At 37.4% G+C, this 19,579-nt stretch overlaps 1 protein-coding gene across 1 annotated transcript in view; it reads right to left on the bottom strand.

Annotated features, from left to right (window-relative positions):
- Positions 1 to 19,579, bottom strand: part of LOC121919808 (sulfotransferase 6B1-like) — a 34,374-nt gene that overhangs the window by 520 nt on the left and 14,275 nt on the right. The window contains exons 5-6 of the mRNA XM_042446736.1: positions 13,412 to 13,506; positions 1,478 to 1,634 (exon numbers count right to left, since the gene is read on the bottom strand). Coding sequence (XP_042302670.1) covers positions 1,478 to 1,634; positions 13,412 to 13,506 — 252 coding nt within the window. The remainder of the gene's footprint in view (positions 1 to 1,477; positions 1,635 to 13,411; positions 13,507 to 19,579) is intronic.

Genomic DNA, 19,579 nt, shown 5'->3' on the forward strand with positions numbered 1-19,579 from the left:
ATGCCTGCTTTTGGGGGCAAGCGTCCCAAGCATTGTTAGTAAATGGACAAAGGGAAAATGGGTGATAACATCCCTAATGCAAGTGCCCATCAGTGAACAGAACACTGCAGGAGGTTGCATTGCCAATTGGCATCTTGTAAAATATATATAATCATGCAACCTGTATCATGTAATTCATATATCACTTTGCATACATGGCTTCTCATTGTTTTCTAGAGAAGTTTAAAAAATGTGCACAGAACTTCTTTGATGACATTTTTTCTTCTTCAAGAGGGAAGTTGTGAGTGATGATTAGTCTGACTCCTACCTATAATTCCTCAGCCATTTCATGATCTTTTCCATTTTAAAACATTTGTTTTGTTCCCTTTTATATCTATTTATACATACAGTCGAAGAGTTTGGGAAAGCCTCCAAAAGGAAGCTTAATTTTGATGTAGTACAAATTTTCATTGTCCAGAGTTAGATGGTTTAGCAAAAGTCAGCAGAAATATGATGTGATATTAAGCCTCAGTGACTTCAGTAGTGATTAGGGGACTATAATTTTAAGCACTTTGAAAAAGAAACCTTGAGTTATATGCCTCTTTAACATCTAGTTTGATTGTAAGAAACAGAGCTCTTGCTCAGGGAGTACGAAGAGTACTGTCCTCACTGGATGATGCCCAGAACAGGGGTAACATCTGGTTGGGCCCTCCTCCCCCTTCAGGACACAAGGAGTGTGGACATCCCTTTACTGGCTGCCCTCTCCCCTGGCTTCCTCCTAGGAAAGGATGAGGAACAGGAGGGATGAACGTGCATCCTTCCTGCACTGGGTGACACCACAATTAGTGATACCACTGCCTCTGCTGTTAAGTAATTGTTATATACTTTCCTGACACATATGTTTATTTGCACATTTATTAACTTCTGGGCAGTTGTTTGATATGGAAGATCAAGATACAAATACAGGGCCTGGATAGACAGGGGGAAAGGGCAGACAGAGGCTGCCCTTTTTCCCCTGTATCATTGCCATGGCGACTGCATGTTGTGGCAACGATGTACTCAGAAAAAGGAGCTGCAAAATGCGGCTCCATTTTCGGCTGCAACAGAGGCACCATTACCACCCTGGAGTAATGCTGTGACATATCTCATGTGCTGTGCCATTTGGTGCATGAGGCACATCATTGGCGGGCATGCCGTGTGAACATGTGCATGCCAAAATGGCACCTGGACAGCGCAGTAGGGCTCGGGAGCATGTGGATGCTCTGCTCTCCTGAGCCCTAGAATTGGCCCCAGGCTGGCACTTTGTGCCAGTCTGTACTGGGCCACAGTTATGTAGAGATTTGCCCTAATATTTTACTAACTCACTCCATCTCAGCCTGTGCAACAGGGACTCAAAAAGAAATGCCTCTTAATGAAACAAAAATATAAGGCAAGGGCTATGTATGTATGTGTGTATTTTGAAAACCATTAAAAATATAAAAGAAAAGGAAAAAGATACCTTCATGGAAAAGACAATCACCAAATTCTTCATAGGTTTTTTTAGCATTGTCGCTCATAGCCTTGTAAGTGGTCCTTTCTACAACACTCTGAATGTCTTCATCACTTAGATTCAGTTCAAAGAATTTAGCCATCTTTTCAGCTCCTAAAGCTGTGTTCTATAAGGAAAAAACAAAGCAACAGGTCTTATCACTGCACATATATAGTGCACTATACGTGGCTTCCTGCTTACGCGGATGCTATGCAGCAATATAAACAATGGTGTGTGTGCCCATGGCACAGGCGCTGCCACACCACCACATCACCGCTTACATGCACCCTATTTTTTCTTATGGGGCCCTAGCATATGTGGATTTTTCCTTATGCGGGGGAGGGGATCCGGAATGGATCCCCTGCATAAGAGGAGGGCCCACTATATATGGTGGATAAACCTCTGATACATGTAAGCTCATGTATCCAACAAGGAAATATTGGTTGCTTAGGAATTAGAATTAGGAATACATTAAATTTTGCTTCCCTTTTTGCAATCTGCATTGATGGTGCATTTTCATGAGCTGTAGTTTGGGATTGTTTGTTTGTTTATGTGCTAGAAATGCCCTGCAGTACTTCCTAAAACTACAGTACAATTCCTATATTGGCACTGGGCAAAGCATTGGCAGACAAATTTCCAGAACATAACAGAGCTAGGCCAATGTAGTAGCTCAAAACATGAATTCTCCCTGATCAAAAAATCCATGTCAGATTGGATGAAGGCCCTTTGCTGCTGTTAATTATATTCAGCTTTGACTTGTGGTGATCCTGTAATTGAGAAACCTCCTGGATGCCTTTTTTATTAACAGCCCTACTGCGTTCTTGCAAACTGATGGCAGCTGTGGCTTTCTTTACTGAATCTATCCATGTGCAATGTATTTTTCTTCTTTTTCTACTACCTTCACCAAGAGCTCTTGTATATTATAATGAGTCATGTTGTTTCATGATATCATCAAACTACAATAGTTTCAGTTTACTCATTTTGGTTTCTACACTGGCACAATAAAGCAGCTTCAAACCAGCTTAAAGCCTACCTGTCCAGAAAACCTATGATGCAAAACGAGGTGACAAATGACATGAACTCACACTTTAGGGCTAAAAAAAAGAGCAAAAAGAAACTCTGATATTCTGCCTTAACACAGAAAATGTACATCATTGCCTGGGCATATAAACAGCATGGTGTGAGTACAGGAATGCAGGAAAGCTGAGGCAGCATATAGAAGCAATCTGTGACGTGCGCCCTGGCTCCATTAAAATGCAGTTACCAACACAAGTGCTCGCCATACATTTTTTAAATGTGAGTATTCAGGTGCACAAGTAGACAGCTATACCATCAACCTATTGTACCATTGACTTGTCATTCATCCCATGATGCAGAAGTATGACAAACATTGCAGGTCAGCAATAATGCAATGGATGTAATAATAATAATAATAATAATAATAATAATAATAATAATAAAAAAGATTTATTTCTAGCCCGTCGAATCACAAAGAATCTGGGCAGGTTAAAACAATAATATACATCAAATTACAATAGAGTTAAAATTAAAAAAAATCAAACCCTAGACCTACCCCCCCATTCCCAGTACTAAAACAGAATTAAACAGTAACAGTATAAAAACATTAAAAACATTAAAAACACGGCGGGTGCGAGAAGCCTCCTCTCAATACCGCTCCGGGAGGAGGCTTGCAGATCCCAGGTTAAAAAGTGAGCTTACAACGCGATAAACACTTCAAGGAGCTCCCCAGAAAGGGGAGAAGAAGAGGGGCTCAGCGTTACCTCCGCAACTCTAAAGCGCCCAGGGAAGCGGCAAGGAAATCGGCCGGTAAGGGGACGCAAAGAGAAATGGAGGTTTGAGCTAGCCAGTACCGGGATCGTGTAGCCGCAGCGCGGCAGAAGCACCGCCGTCACTGCCTTCGAGGCATAAACACCGCATCTCTATTTAGCGACTTTGATTCTGTGGGGGTTTAACCCTTTTCTTTAAAATCCTAATACGACACCCGAACTCTCCAAGTCAACGGACACCGCGAGGAGACGGAGAGGGGAGAACGGAGTTTCGGTTTAAATTGATCTTCTGGGGAAAGCGGCGCTCCCTCCCCCACCCGCGTTTGGCTGTGTCTTGGCAGGGATTTTAAAAGTTTTATTTGAGCTGCTTTATTTCCCCTTAGCCTCCACAAATGTTGAATCAAGCTTGAATTTTGCTTCCTTGTACTATACCTTCCTCTCCTCTCACGGAGGAAAACACTGCCTCGCTGGGCGCCCAGCTGGAAAGGATTGTTTGAATGGGAAACAACCCGATCGCCATCTTGACGCTGGGGAAACTGGGCAACACTCTCCGTAGGGACTACTAAGCACTACACGGGGGTTCTCCATCTCTGGACAGAGGGAGAGGACAATAGAACATTTGGAATTGCAGGAATATAATCCACAGCGCCCTGTTGGTTGTTGATGTTAAGGATTAAATTGGATTGTGTTGCAACGGAACTGAGAAACCTACTCTAGGCAGGATCTGACACACGTGTTTGGAAACGCTGCAGAAGCCGGCCACTGCTGTGATCCGCTGTGAGGACTGGGATATAAGAGGGAAGAAGCGCCTGTCTTGTATTGACACAGCATATAGCCTCCCCATAACCTCATCAGAGGAAGGAAATACAAAACTGCAATTATTTAACTACATGCCTAACTATCAGACTTTACAATATTAACTTTGTGATTGTAACTAGTCTTTTCGTCGATCAGCTTATTGATAATAGTGTATCTACTGTAGTTACATTTAAACTCTCTTTAGCAAAGTAAAATAATAAGCCTATAGGGCATCTAACATTTTGGTTTGTATAGCATAGTAGCAAAGAAAATTAGCTTCATATTCTTCTTCAATTCTCTTTCCAAGTAATAATATAACAATAGTAACTGGACAATTATCCCAATCAATATAGAAGATACATATATTTACGCTGCAACAGTACTAGATTAACAATTTAGGTGCTGTGGAATAACTTGAACAGTTTTTTTTTCTTTCTTTCCTTTCTTTCTTTGTTTTCTTTTTTTGATATATTAATTAAAATAATTAACGAATTTGTTATTTTCGAAAAGGGGGAGAGGGGTTGCTCGTTCCTTGTTTCCCTTTTTCTTTATTTTTATTTTTACTTTTTACAATTTCCTTTGTTATTATTTTGCCCTATTTCCTTTTTTCTTCCCCCTTTCTTTCCTTCTCTCTCTATCTTTTCTCTTTTTTTTTCTTTCTTTCTTTTTATTTTGTTATTTCTTCTTTCTCTTTCTCTCTCTCTCCTTTTTTTTTTTTTTTTTGTCTTTGCTAACTTTTGTGAATACCACTTTATTTACTGGTTCTTTCTATTAGAAACTGCTGTAGATATTGTATCAATTTTCTGTTATCAGAGAGAAAGAGAAATGCAACTATATTAAGGCAAAGTTTTGAATTATCTAATTGCTCTTCTAGTGTGTATTACTAGCCATTCGATTATTAGATACTTGATATTTTCTTTCTTCTCTAACCCTCCTATATAAAGGTGATTGGGGAAAGGGTGGTTTAAAGAGGGGGTTGATTAAGTTACTTTTTTTCCTCTCTCTCTTTTCCTCTCTCTTTATCGTATAAAAGTTAAGAGGAAGAGTAGATACTGATTAAAATAGCAACAAGTCATTGAGGCAGATACTTTAAGGCTGAAGTTTTCTAACTTAATATTAGAGATAGAATTGTAGAAATAGTTACTTATCAAACTGTAGATTACTGTTATCTATACTAACTAAAGAGATAGATATATTAATTTCAGGAATAAAAGAACTAAATGAAGGTCCATCTTAACAGCGAGAATATTAAATAATAACAGTTGTTGCTATAACTAACATTTTGAAATAATTGTGGGAATTGATAGCAGCAGTATAATTTTAGGGGATTACAAATAAAAATAAAAATAAAATACTATAGTGATCAAAGAACTTAAGGAAGGTAACTACAGATAGAAGATCCTCTACAAGAAACAAAATGGCCATGACAAGAAGAGAAAAAGAAAGACAACAACAAGCAGCAGCAATGTCCAGTCAAAGACGACTGTCAAATGCGGACTCAAATTCAGGATTACTAGAGGAAATGAAAAGACTGCACATGGAACTCAAAAACGAGATCTGGGATTCGAAAGAGGAAACCAGACGGGAAATTAGAGAATCGAGAGAAGAAACGAAGAAAGAACTGAAATATGAGGCCAGCAGAATAAGACAAGATTTGGACAAACTCAACAAAGACATTGAAAAAATAACAGGAAATATGGAGAAATTGGATCTAAAAACAAAGAAGTTGGAAGAGAAAATAGAAGATTTAAATAAATACCAACAAGAAGACCAAGATGCTATACTGAGACTAGAAATTAAGCAGAGGGAAAAGTGTATCAAACTAAGAGGCCTTCCGGAACAAGCTCATGAAAATCTCTACGACCTCCTGACTCCCTACCTAGCAAAATACCTTGACATGCCAGTACAACAAATGTGTGGAGAAATTGACAGGATGTATAGGATAAACTCTAATACAGCAAGAACCAGGAAACTACCAAGGGACGTGGTGTTATACTGGGTAAGAAAGCAGACAAAAGACGCGTTTCTCCAGAAAAACTTCAAAACAAGATTCGTGATACGAGGAACGGAGATTCAGGTGTTTAAAGACATCCCGGCAGAGGTGTTAAGAAGGAGGAAAGATTACCAATTTTTGACAGAACAACTGAAAAGATACAAAATACCATTTAGGTGGGAAGAACTGGAAGGACTATCCTTAACATGGAACCAAAAAAGATATAAGTTAAATTCGCTAGAAAAAGCTGGAAACTTTTGGAAAGAATTTAAAAAAGAAATGACAAAAAGAACATCGCCAGGGGAGAAGAAGGACAGAAACGAGAGGGAAAATAAAGAAGACCTCTTAGGACTATCAGCGGAAACAGAGAACGAAGAGGGGAGGGGGGGGCGAGAAGAGGAGGAAGAGAGGAGGAATTTACTGGAGGAAGGAGAAAGCAGAGAAGAACTGAGAGAGGTGGAATAAAGAGCTAAAAAGCAAAGTACTGTGAAGAAAGTTAAATAAACTTTTTGATACTTCTATTTTAATTAATAAATTTAGATTGAAAACCCATCAAATTTGGTGATTATATAAAATAATTTGTAAAATTATTACATGAAATTAATAACCTGGAACATAAAAGGATTAAACTCGTCAAACAAGAGGAAAAAGGTAATCCACCATTTAGGGAAATTCAATTGTGATATCATATGTTTGCAAGAAACCCACATTAAGTATACTGAAAAAAGGCTTATAAGATTTAAAGATCTAGGGAAAGATTACATTTCGGCAGCCAAAAATAGGAAAAAAGGAGTGGCAATCTATATTAAAAATTATATCCACTCAAAAGAAGTCTTAAATGATCCGGCAGGACACTATGTAGGTGTGGAAGTTAATATGAATGACGAAAATTATCTATTATTAGGAATATATTGCCCCCAAGATAAAAAAGGACTCTTTTATCACAAATTACACAATGAAATAGAAAAACTGAAATACGATAAAATAATACTCATGGGTGACTTCAACGGAGTGGTAGAACCTTCTCTAGACAAAAAATCTACAAAAGCAATAAAAAGTAAACAAGGTATACTCCCCCGATCCTTCTTTGAATTAATAAATGATTATTATTTAAAAGATGTTTGGAGTTTAGGCAGAAAAGAGGGAAAGGGATTTACATTTTATTCAAACAGACATCAATCCCTATCTCGTATTGATATGATTTGGGTTCCAACAACCCTATGCAACATGATTAAATCAGTAGAAACACAACCAAGATTAGTTTCAGACCATAACCCCGTAATAATAACATTAACACAAAAGATCAGAACAAGGAACTGGAGATTAAAAGACTCCATAATTCAAAATAAAGAAGTTATCAAAAAAACAAAAGAAGTAATAATTAACTACTTTAAAGAAAATATCACCCAGGATACAAAGTTAAAAAATGTGTGGGATGCTGGGAAAGCTGTGATGAGGGGTTTTTTGATTAGTCAAGAAGCTTACTTGAATAAAAAAGAAAAAGAAAAAGAACAGGAGTTATCTAAATTAATAGCAGCAAAAGAAAAAGAATTAGAAACGCACCTGGGAGATCCTATATTATTGGAAGAGATTCACTTACTAAAAAAACAAAAAATGAATAAAGACACATTGGAAATTAGCAAGGGGCTAAAGATTCTAAAACAAAAGAATTTCGAACATGCTAATAAAATTAGTAAAGGAATGGCAGAGATGTTAAGGAAGAAACAAAACAAGAAAGCAATAGTCGAATTAAAAATAGAGGATAAAATGGTAACGAAACAAGAAGAGATAAAAAATGGGTTCGTTCAATTCTTTTCAAAGATATATCAAAAACAAGAAATAGATGCAAGAGACATACAAAAATACTTAGCAGACAGTGCAGATGAATTTATAAAACCAAATAAGGATCAATTTGAAGATTTAAACAAACCAATTAGCTTCCTGGAAGTAATGACAGCAATCGATAAATTGAAAAACGGTAAATCTCCAGGACCCGATGGTTACACTGTACAGTACTACAAAACATTTAAGGATGTATTATGTGGCCCACTACAAAATATGCTAAATTCGATATTGAAAGAGGGAATTCCTGAAACATGGAAAGAAGCTGATATAATACTAATCCCGAAGGAAGGCAAAGATACCAAAGAAGTCAAGAACTATAGGCCAATCTCGCTATTGAACATTGATTACAAAATCTTTTCATCAATTTTAGCAACTAGATTAAAAAATTTTCTAAAGGATAGCATAGATAAAGACCAGAAAGGATTTCTCCCTCAAAGACAAATTAGAGAAAACATGAGATTAGTACTAAATATATTGGAATTCTATGAAAAACATAATGAAAGAGAACTAGGATTATTGTTACTAGATTTAGAAAAAGCATTTGACACAGTTTCTTGGGAGACACTTTTTGAAATCTTAGGGAAATTAGAATTAGGTACTAAATTTATAGGTTGGATCAGAGAAATATATAAGGACCAAAAAGCAAAAATCATAGTGAATGGTGAAAAATCCAATTTTATCAAAATTAACAGGGGTACACGACAGGGCTGCCCCCCTCTCTCCATTACTATTTATATTAACAATTGAAAGACTGATCAAAAGGATTAAGAATAACGATTATATTCAAGGTTTAAAAATAAAAAAATACGAATACAAAGTGAGAGCTTTCGCTGACGATTTAATAATTTTCTTAAACGACCCATGTAAAAGTGCAATAGAATTAATAGAAAAAGTTGAAGAATTTGGAGAAATAACAGGTTGCAAGTTAAACAAAGATAAATCTACGATATTAACTAAAAATATGTCTCCAGAAAAAGAAAAGAAATTAACAGAAATGTTAAAGATTAAAATAGAAAAAAAAACAAAGTACTTAGGAATAACAATCTCTAGCAATCTGAAGGAATTATTTGATGTTAATTACAAAAGAACATGGAAAGAAATTAAATTGAAATTGGAGAAATGGAGAAAATATAATTTATCTTTTATGGGGAAAATAGCAGCAATAAAAATGATGGTTCTTCCAAAAATTCTGTATCTATTTCAAACACTCCCAATAGTAATCAAAGACAATTTTTTCAAAATTTGGCAAAGAGATTTAAGCAATTTTATTTGGCAAAAAAAGAGACCTAGAATCAGATTAAAAACAATGCAAGATTTAACAGAGAGAGGTGGACTAGGCCTACCAAATTTAAAATTATATTTCGAGGCATGCAGTTTAATGTGGATCAAAGAGTGGATTTTGCTAAATGATGAAGAATTATTAGAGATCGAGGGTGACAAATTAATATTTGGATGGCATGCATATTTGGGATACGATAAAATAAAAGCAAATAAAGACTTTAACTTACATCAGATTAGACGGTCACTACTTAAAATATGGAATAAGTATAACTTTAGAATTATGGCAAAATTCCCCAATTGGTTTTCCCCTCAGGAAGCTATTCAAAGACCAGAAACCAGAATAAAAACAGATTGGCTAACATATTCAAAATTACTGAAAAAAGATAAAAAGGGAAACATAGAATTCAAATCACAAAAGGAACTCTCTGAGGAAGGGATAGAATTAGACTGGTTTAGCTACTGGCAGATAAGAGAAAGATTCAAATTGGATTCCAAAATAGCAAATTTTGAGGTTGAACCAAATGAATTTGGGAAAATAATAGAAAAAGAAAGCCCAAAATGGATATCAGAATTCTATAAATTATTGCTTGGTTGGCAACAAGAAGAAGAAGTAATAAAAGAAGACATGATACAATGGGCAAAAAATATTGGTTACCCGCTGAATTTGGATAGATGGGAAGCGGTGTGGAAAAAGAGACTAAAATACTCAGCCTCATATAATTTGAGAGAAAGCTACTATAAAACCTTTTTCCGCTGGTACCTAACGCCAGAAAAGATATCTAAGATGTATAAATCGACAAATAACCTATGTTGGAAATGCCAAAAGGAACCTGGAACGTTATATCACTGTCTCTGGTCATGTAAATTAGTTAAAAATTTCTGGAAAAAGGTATATGAAACGATAAACTTGATCCTGCCAACAAAAATCAAATTTCTTCCCGAAACCTTTTTATTAAATATGTGGGAAGAGGAGGTAGACAGAAGATATGGGAAGGTCTTGTACTACTTAATATCAATGGCGAGATTGGCTCTAACGCAAAAATGGAAAGGGAAAAAGATCCCAAGTAAAAAAGACTGGCTAATGAAAGTTTACGATGCAATAGAAATGGACAAAATGACACTATTGCTCAGAAACCAATCTCTGGAGGAAATAAATGAAGAATGGGCGAAAGTTTTAGAATGTTTGAATAAGGAATGGGGAAAGATAGCAACAATTAGATATTGTAAATAATAGTAATAAATAAAATAATATAGTACGCATATCACTCTTATTAGATCGTATAAGTTGGAGAGTAAAGATGAAACGAAAAATCTTGAGGACTCATAATAATAAAAGACAATAGAGGGGTTTAAAATGGATTACGTATAGGATCAATAAATAGATAGCAGTAAGATCAAAACAAGCGGAAAAAGAAAACTTAGAAATATTATCGCTGTAGATGGACTTTTGAAAGGAAAACAACAATGATATCACAAATGTGATATAATCTTAAAAGGGTGGAAAAATAAAACAACTATACCTAACAGAATCAGAGAGAGAAGTCTGGTAAGAATGGGACGAGAGAGGGTGGAAGAGTGAATGTAGGAAGAGGAAGAATGAATGAGGGTAAAGTAGGTGTTGGAAGGTGCGCGTATGTAGTAAGATTGGGGAGAGGAGGAGGGAAGAAGGTAATTAGATAGGAGAAAGAGAAGAAGGGATCTAAGGAGAGGAAGAGGAGAGGATGGAAAAGTAGAAGGTAATAGCAGAAAGGAGATTAATTATAATAGAAGGCACAGGAGGGGAAACAAGAGAAGATAAGAGATAAAGGGGAAATAAAACACTAAAGAAAGAAGATAAGATACAATACCTAAACCCCAAGGGAGTAGAGAAAGATCTACCTCTCAAACAAGTAAATATGCACATGTATATATATGTATATATATCCGTGTAGATACGCCCTCCACTTTGGGCTACGCAACTCTTTCCAGATCTCTGCCCTACTCAATCTCTTCTAGTTGTACAACGCGATATAAGGATTAGTAAGTTTGTACTGAGATATATTTGTCATTGTTGTTGTGTGTTTTTAACTTTCAATAAAATTTAAAAAAAAAAAAAAAAAAAAAACATTAAAAACATTAATGACATTAAACAAAAACAAAATAGGCAGAAACATAGGCGGGGAAGAATAGACAGATGAGGGGACATATATCTCTATATCTGGGGAGTGTAACTAAGTTGGAAAGGCCTGCCGGAAGAGATCCGTCTTGAGTGCTTTCTTAAAAGCTGTCAGAGTGGAAATATGACGGATCCCCTCCAGCAGGTCGTTCCATAGTTTTGGAGCAGTAATAGAAAAGGCCCTCTGGGAAACTGATGTTAGCCTAGATTTTTTTTGGCTGTAGTAGATTTCTTCCAGAGGACCTTACTGTGCGGGACAGACAATAGGAAAGAAGGCGTTCCCTCCTCTGGGCCCAAACCATGTAGGGCTTTAAAGGTAATCACCAACACCTTGTACTTTGCCCAGAAACTAATAGGCAGTCAGTGCAGGGACTTCAAGACCGGTGTTATATGGTCATTCCTAGAAGTTCCCGTGATCAATCTGGCTGCCATATTTTGTACCAATTGAAGTTTCTGAACTTGACACAAGGGTAGCCCCAAGTAGAGCGCATTACAGAAGTCCAATCGAGAGGTTACCAGTGCATGTACTACTGTTTCCAGGTCCCTCGGCTCCAAGAAGGGGTGCAGTTGGCGTATCAGATGAAGCTGATAGCAGGCACTCTTGACTGTCACATCCACCTGAGCTGTCAATTGGAAGCGACGAGTCAAGGAGCACCCCCAAACTGCGAACAAAATCCTTCAGGGGAAGTGTGACCCCATCCAGAACTGGCTGCCACAACTCCATTCTTGGATTCAGGGTTCCTATAGCAAGTACCTCCGTCTTACCTGGATTCAGCTTGAGTCGGTTTTCCCTCATCCAGTCCATTACCGCCCAAGACAGGCATTCAGAGGAGAGATGCCATCCTTAGTCACTGCTTCAGTCCGAGACATAGGGAAGTATATTTGGGTGTCATCAGCATACTGATAACAACCCGCCTCATGTCTCTGGATGATCTCACCCAGCGGCTTAATTAAAACATACACAAAGCAGACAGTCCAGCAGAGATGCATGAGGGAAGGGGAGGAAGAGGACTCTTGATTTTGCTTTTCCAATGTGTCACTGGACACACTGGTGCACTGTATGGGTGGTTTATGGCTCATGTAATTGTGTGACTGGTCACCCAGGGCATCCAATGTGATGGCAGCTGGGTGGGAGGAAGGAGGTAATTCCAGTCTCGGTTGGAGTATTCGTGCAATGATGTGCATGCATGGGAGGGAGATGGGGAAAAAACCCAAGAGGGGTAGCTTGATGTTACGTGGTGTGGAGTGTCTGTGGGTGTTTGCCCATCCTTTGGAGTGAGCCATGCAGATAATGGGGATGATTGGCCCAGTTTTTCCTGTCCATGTGTTCATCATTTAGGGAAAGTGAAGGCTTGATATGCTTTTGGACTCATATATTTGTCTTTTTTGAAGTCCACAGAACTCTTCTCTAGCATCACAAAGGATCCTTAGAGTTTATTAACATGAAATGGTGCTGATATTTCCCTTCTGTTATAAGTTTATGCTCCATCTCCTTTCCTGATCCAAACCTGGAGCAAAAACTGCAAAACAGAAGGTTCACAAAAAAACAACAAAGATGTTGTTGTTTTAAGGGGTGTTGTTGTTTCAGCAATTGTCAGGAAAGTTTTTTTTTTTTAAATATATACAATAGCCAGGGCCCAAAACACAAGTAGCCACAGACTGTGTTGGGGGTGTAGCATTCAGATGATGTACACCCCAAAAGCAGCTTGAAGCCACCCAAATGCCATGTCATCCTCAAACAATTGGGCCAGGAAGGAATGGATTCTACTCCTTCTGCCAGCCCAGTTCAGGACCTTGGTGGCAGGCTGGATCAGGACTAGGCACATGTGGTTGCCGCAGTCCCGGCATGAATCGCAAAGGAGTGGCCTCATGCCGCTCTTTCTGGGCCGTCTGTTTTAGGCCCAGGTTAACTTTAATTTTTGCTCATCTCTGAAGCTCATTGGCTTACTTTGAGCCCATCACTACCTCTTAGATTAACTTTCTTCAAGGGTTTGCAGTGAGGAATCAATGTGGGAGAGCTCATATCTTAACAATACTGATTGTACCTCTTTCATTTCTTCATATGTTATCGGCATGACATTTTCTTCATCGATATACTTGTTCCACACACAATGATAGTCAATATAGGATCCAAAAGGCACTAGTGGAAATCAGAAATCATGCAACAGTAATCAAAGACAACTTTTTTTAAAGTCCTGCTTGATCACTCTGGATTCAGCCTCACTCATTTCTCCCAGTTACATGCCTCAGTAGAGGTTAAATTTTCATAGTTTTAATTTTTTATTCGCAATTCACCGACATACAAGCCAACATATATATGTGTGTGTGTGTGTGTGTGTGTGTGTGTGTGTGTGTGTATACACACACACACACACACACACACACAATTAAAAGAAAAAAATCATATATAATTATCTAGTCTCTTCATTTCATCTTTCTTAATGATCATAATTACACTTCCAAAGTTGTCACATTAGAACCAATGCTTAAAAAAAATTATTATTATCTACTAGCTCTTAGTTATTTTCTTATGTATAATTCATAGGTGACTAATGTAATAACTCCCTTATTTCCTCTGGATTTGTTACTTAATTAGATCTGGTAAACAAAACCTTTCTCCCATTATGTATATAAATCTTCCAGTGATTAATGATCCTATTCCTATTCATATGTTCATTTATCTAAATATTTATATCTACCATAAGAATTAATTACAGTTAGTAATGAATTTTTCATCTATCCCATCACCACCAAATCTCCATCAGCTCAGTCTGTCAGAGCTACCCACTTATATTCTGTGTTTTCCAATTTAAGATATTTAATCCATGGTTGCCATTCTTCATAAAACAATTGTTGTCTTGTTAAATATGTTAATTTAGCCATTTAAAAAAAATCAAATATTTTCAATTTCCATTCTTCAATTGTTGGTGTTTCTACTACTTTCCAATATTTTGCCAGAATCATTCTTGCCGCTATTATTGTCAAAAATATTATTTTACCTTCTGTAATTCCTAATTTCTGATTATCTAGAATATTCAAAAGATACAACTTTGAGTCTGCACGACTGTTGAGATTAAACATTTTTTCATTTCTTTGTGTATTTTTCCAATATTTGTTAACTACCTCACATTTCCACCATACATGCAAGTACGTTCCTAATTCTGAGTGACACTTCCAACATACCCCATTTGTTCCTTTAAACATTTTTGATAATTTATTGGGTGTTAAATACCATCTGTCCATTATTTTATAAACGTTTTCTTTTATGTCTATATTTTTGTGTATTTAATTCTTTTTTCCATAGCTTCTCCCATTGTTCAAATTCAATTGTTTGCTGTAGGTCTACCGCCCATTTGATCATAATTTTTTTCACTGTCTCATCCTGCAGTTCCCATTTTAAAATTATATCATAGAATTTTGAGGGTTTTTTGTGTTGTCTCCTCAGATTATATTTTCGAATTCTGCATCCCTGGGACCTATACCTGTCAGTTTAATGCCCATGTTAAATCTCTCTCTTAATTGTCAATGAGCAAACGAATTGTAGTTCCATCCTTCATTAAGAAGTTCCTCTTGTGTTTTCAAAATAAAAATTTCTCTGTTATGTTTATTATATCTTTATAGCACAACCAGTCTCTTTTTCCAAATTCTTCTCTTTTGGATAATACTTCAATGGGAGAAGTCCATGTTGGGATATTTGGGAACCATTTTACCTTGTATTTCATCCATACTTTTAAAAGGGCTTTACGAATAAAGCGATTATTAAAATTTCTGTCCACTTTCAGTTTGTCATAAAACAGGTATCCATGGATTCTATATGTTAAGTCATTTCCTTCTAAAATTAACCTCTTATTTTCTAATTTAAACCAATCTATAAGCCAATCTAGAGCATATGCATGGTAATACCACTTTAAATTAGGTAAAGCTAATCTACCTCTTTCTATTTTATCTTGTAATATTTTTGCTTTTACCCTTGCTTTTTTTTATTTTGCCAAACAAATTTCAGGATATCCTTATTCCATTTTTCCAGGAGGGTATCGTTAGTAATAAATGGTAAATTTTGAAATAAAAATGTCATCCTGGCTAAAATCATCATTTTAACAGTGGCTATCCTCCCAGTCCATGAAAGATTTAGTTTTTCCCATCTTTTTAAATCGACTTTAATTTCATTCCATAATTTGTCATAATAATTTTGAAACAGATCCGGTTTTTTTGTCGTCAATGTAATGCCCAAATACTGTATTTTCTGGCGTATAAGACTACTTTTTAACCCAGGAAAATCTTCTCAAAAGTCGTGGGTCGTCTTATACGCCAGCTGTCATATTATAGGGCAGGTGCTGAAACTTTCGAGCTGGATTGGAGAATCTGCGGTCACCTCATATGGTGGGGGGAACTCAAAAACAGCTGTGGCCGCATCCCCACCATATGCGACGATCGTATGAAAGCAGCTACCACTCTGATAGTCTTGGAGACAGGGAGCACTGGGCAGGCAGGGAGAGCTGACCAATCCAAGCAGGCTTTGTATACAACAAGGTTTCCTGCTAAGGACCTGCATGTCATAAGCATTTGAATTTAAATTACCATATTGAAATCAAATCTGATGTTTTTTAAAAAATTTTATTTGGTGTGCATTGGAAGAGGGGTAGTCTTATACGGTGAGTACATCCCAAACTCTATATTTTAACTGGAAAAGTTGGGGGTCGTCTTATATGCCCAGTCGTCTAACTAATCATAAATTATATTAATTAAATTTCTAATATTATCTTTAATTTTTCTGTTTGGGAGAAAGCCATTTTGATCTTTATGAATCCAGTTTGATAAAATTGTTTTTAATCTTTCTGCCAAAATTGATGTTAATAATTTATAAACTGAATTTAATAATGAAATTGGTCTATAATTATTTGGAGCTGATAAATCTTTGTTTTCTTTTGGAATCAAAATAATATTTGCTTGACTCCATGTTTGGAGTATTTTATCCTCTAGAATTTGGTTTCTTGTTCTTATAAGATAAGGCCCCAATTGTTGTTCAAATAATTTATAATATTCATTCGAGAACCCATCAGGGAAAGGGGTTTTGCCCAATTTAGATCTTCTGATTGCTTCACTCAGTTCTTCCATAGAGATTTGTTTGTTCAAAAACATTTTTTCTTCCTCAGTTAGTTTCTTAATAACTGTCTTGCCAAGTATTTTTCTATTTTGGATACTTTGATTTTTTTTCCCTTTGGATAACATTGTAAACTGATTTTAAAATATATTTTTTAATGTTGTCCTTACTGGCTATTATATTACCTCCCTCTATTATTTTCATGATTATTCTTTTTGCTCTTTCTTTTTTTTTAGTTTATATGCTAATAATTTTCCGTGTTTATTAACTTCTTCAAAATATTTATGTTTCATACATTTGTTTTTTGTCTATTTACCATTAAGAGGTTAAATTTTCAGTTTAGATTTTTCCTCACACTTTAAAGAGGTGTGTGAGAGAAGGAAACTATATTATCTCTTGACTGTTTTCTGTCCAGTTGGCTCAAAAAGCTGGCTCAAAAAGTGTCACTTCTTCCATTATATTGGTGCAATACAGACCGCCCCAAAGGGGTGGCCTGTAGGTGCCCCTTTTCATGATGGATTGGGGGCAGGGCAGCCTCACCAGCAGCCCTGTGGCCCCAATCTGGCATTTTTTCAGGCAAAAGAGAAGCGGCAAAATGCCCCTGGTGCTAAAGAGGAGAAAGGGGCTGCTGTTGCAGCCCCTTTCTCCTCTGCATCATTGGTGTGGCCATTTGGTTGCCATGCCAATGATGCGGTGGCACAAAAGGAGCTCCGTTTCGGAGCTCCTTTCCGCACCTCCACCAGGGTGCCGTAAGCGGCCTGGGACAGTGTGGAGAAATCATGCATGAACCGATCCATTTGGATGCGTGGCATGTGTGACATCATTGTTACGCACACCGTGTGGATGGCAGTGCGTAAAAATGGCACCCCTGACACGTGCTAGTGTTAGGGAGCGTATGGTTGGTGTGCACTCCCTAACCCTAGTATTGCCAAGAATGAGAGAGAATGAGTGCCTTATCACATTACAAACGTAAGCTGAGATGCAGTGATAGAGAAGTTCTTTTTACCTCTCTGCATGTCATCATTGTAGCAGTTCTATCTTCCTCCGGAGGCAGATGGTCACAAAAGTAAGGGTTTTTCAAAACAGATTTTTCATCATGACAAAAGGCATGTTTTTACAACCACCTCTCCCATGAAGAAGAGGAGGGAGAAAATGAGAAGCAAAAGAAAAGAGAGATAGGAACAAAACCAGAACCATAAATGTAGCTGTATCATGAATGCAAATAATGTGGAAGGATAAAGAAAACTATTTTAATAACCAATGTAGAGAAATAAAAGACAACAACAAAAAGAGAAGAATGGGATAAAAATTCCTCAAGATCTGGGAACTCAAACGAAAGTTCAAACAAGGGTGAGGATGCTCTATGACCAGAAAAGGAACAAACTACAAGATCAGGAAGAAATAAAAAGATGATGGAAGCTATAGACAGGAGAGCTATATAAAAGAGAAGAAAAAAATGAAAGACACATGGTATGAAGAACCTCATGAATATGAGCCACAAATCCTAGAATTGAAGGAGGAACCTGCAATAAGAGATATTGGGGGGAACAAATCATCAGGAACAGATGATATTCTGATAGAATTCCTACAATCCACACAGACAGAATCAACTCTAGTGATATCTATAATATGCCAATAAACGTGAAAAGCAAAACAGTGGCTAGAGGATTGGAAAGGAGCAATATACATCCAATCCACAAAAAAGATAAACAAAAGACTGAAACAAATATAGAATTATAGTATTAATATCCCACACAAGCAAAATTATGTTCATAATTATTCAGTATAGACTCCAATCACATATGGAGAGAGAAATCCCAAATATGCAATTGGGATTCAGAAAAGGAAGAGGTATTAGAGATCACATTGCAAACATACAATGGTTAATGGAGCACCTCAAGAAATTTCAGAAGAAAATCAACATGTTCTTTATAGACCTTAGCAAAGCCTCTGACTGCTTAGATCATGGAAAACTATGGAATGCTCTTAAGGACATGAGAGTGTCTCTATGTTTAATAGTCCTTATGAGACATCTGTACTTAGGAAAAGAAGCTACTGTTAGAACAGAGTATGGAGAAATGGAATGTTTCCCAATTGGTAAAGGGGTTGGGCAAGGATGCTTTCTATCACCCTATTGGTTCAACCTTTATGCAGAAATATCACACAAATCTTATTGTCAAAGTCCTGCCAGTTTCAGGTTCTCTCTCCTCCCCCCAGTTATTCCTTCTCCTCATTTGAACTACACTCCATTAGACTCTTTTTTCCTCTGCAACTTCGAGTTGCCATCATCTATCGTCCTCCTGGTTCAGCGTCTCAGTTTTTCACAGATTTTGAATCTTGGTTGACATTTTTTTCTTTCAGATACAGTGGTACCCCGGGATACGAATTACCCAGCTTACGAATTTTTCGGGATACGAAAAAATCCCATAGGGATTTATTGTTTCGGCTTACGAAGGTTTTTTCGGGTTACGAAAAAACCTCGGCGCTATTTTCCGCCACCGGAGGGCAGCAGAGAGCTATTTTTTCCATTAGCGCCTATGGCAATTCAGGTTACGAAGGTTTTTCGGGTTACGAAATTAGCCGCGGAACGAATTAATTTCGTAACCCGAGGTACCACTGTACTGTCCCCTCCCTGATTTTAGGTGACTTTAACATCCACCTCGACGATCCCCAGAATTCCTCAACCTCTCGCTTCAGCTCTCTCTTAGCTTCCTTCGGTCTCCAACCCCATTCCAACTCTCCAACCCATTCCCTTGGTCACTGTCTCGATTTAGTTCTCCCCTCCAAGTGTGTCGTGTCTGACTACTTGGCTTCTGATTTCCCACTATCTGACCATCACCTACTTTCCTTTACTCTTACCTACATCCCACCTCCCCGTCATACCGTCCTCCGCCAATTCCGTGATCTACATTCTCTTGACCTTAACCATCTCACTCAGTCCTTGGACTCATCCTTCGCTTCTCTCAATCTTGGGGACTCTGCTGATTCAGCTATGTCTTTACTGAATTCTACGCTCTCTTCAACTCTTGACAGCTTTGCCCCAGTTTCTACACGCGTGTCCTCCTCTTCCTCTACGACTAGGCCTCAGCCCTGGATCACTCCCACTGTTAGA

The sequence above is a fragment of the Sceloporus undulatus genome, chromosome 1 (genome assembly GCF_019175285.1).
Source record: "Sceloporus undulatus isolate JIND9_A2432 ecotype Alabama chromosome 1, SceUnd_v1.1, whole genome shotgun sequence".
Classification (NCBI taxonomy): domain Eukaryota; kingdom Metazoa; phylum Chordata; class Lepidosauria; order Squamata; family Phrynosomatidae; genus Sceloporus; species Sceloporus undulatus.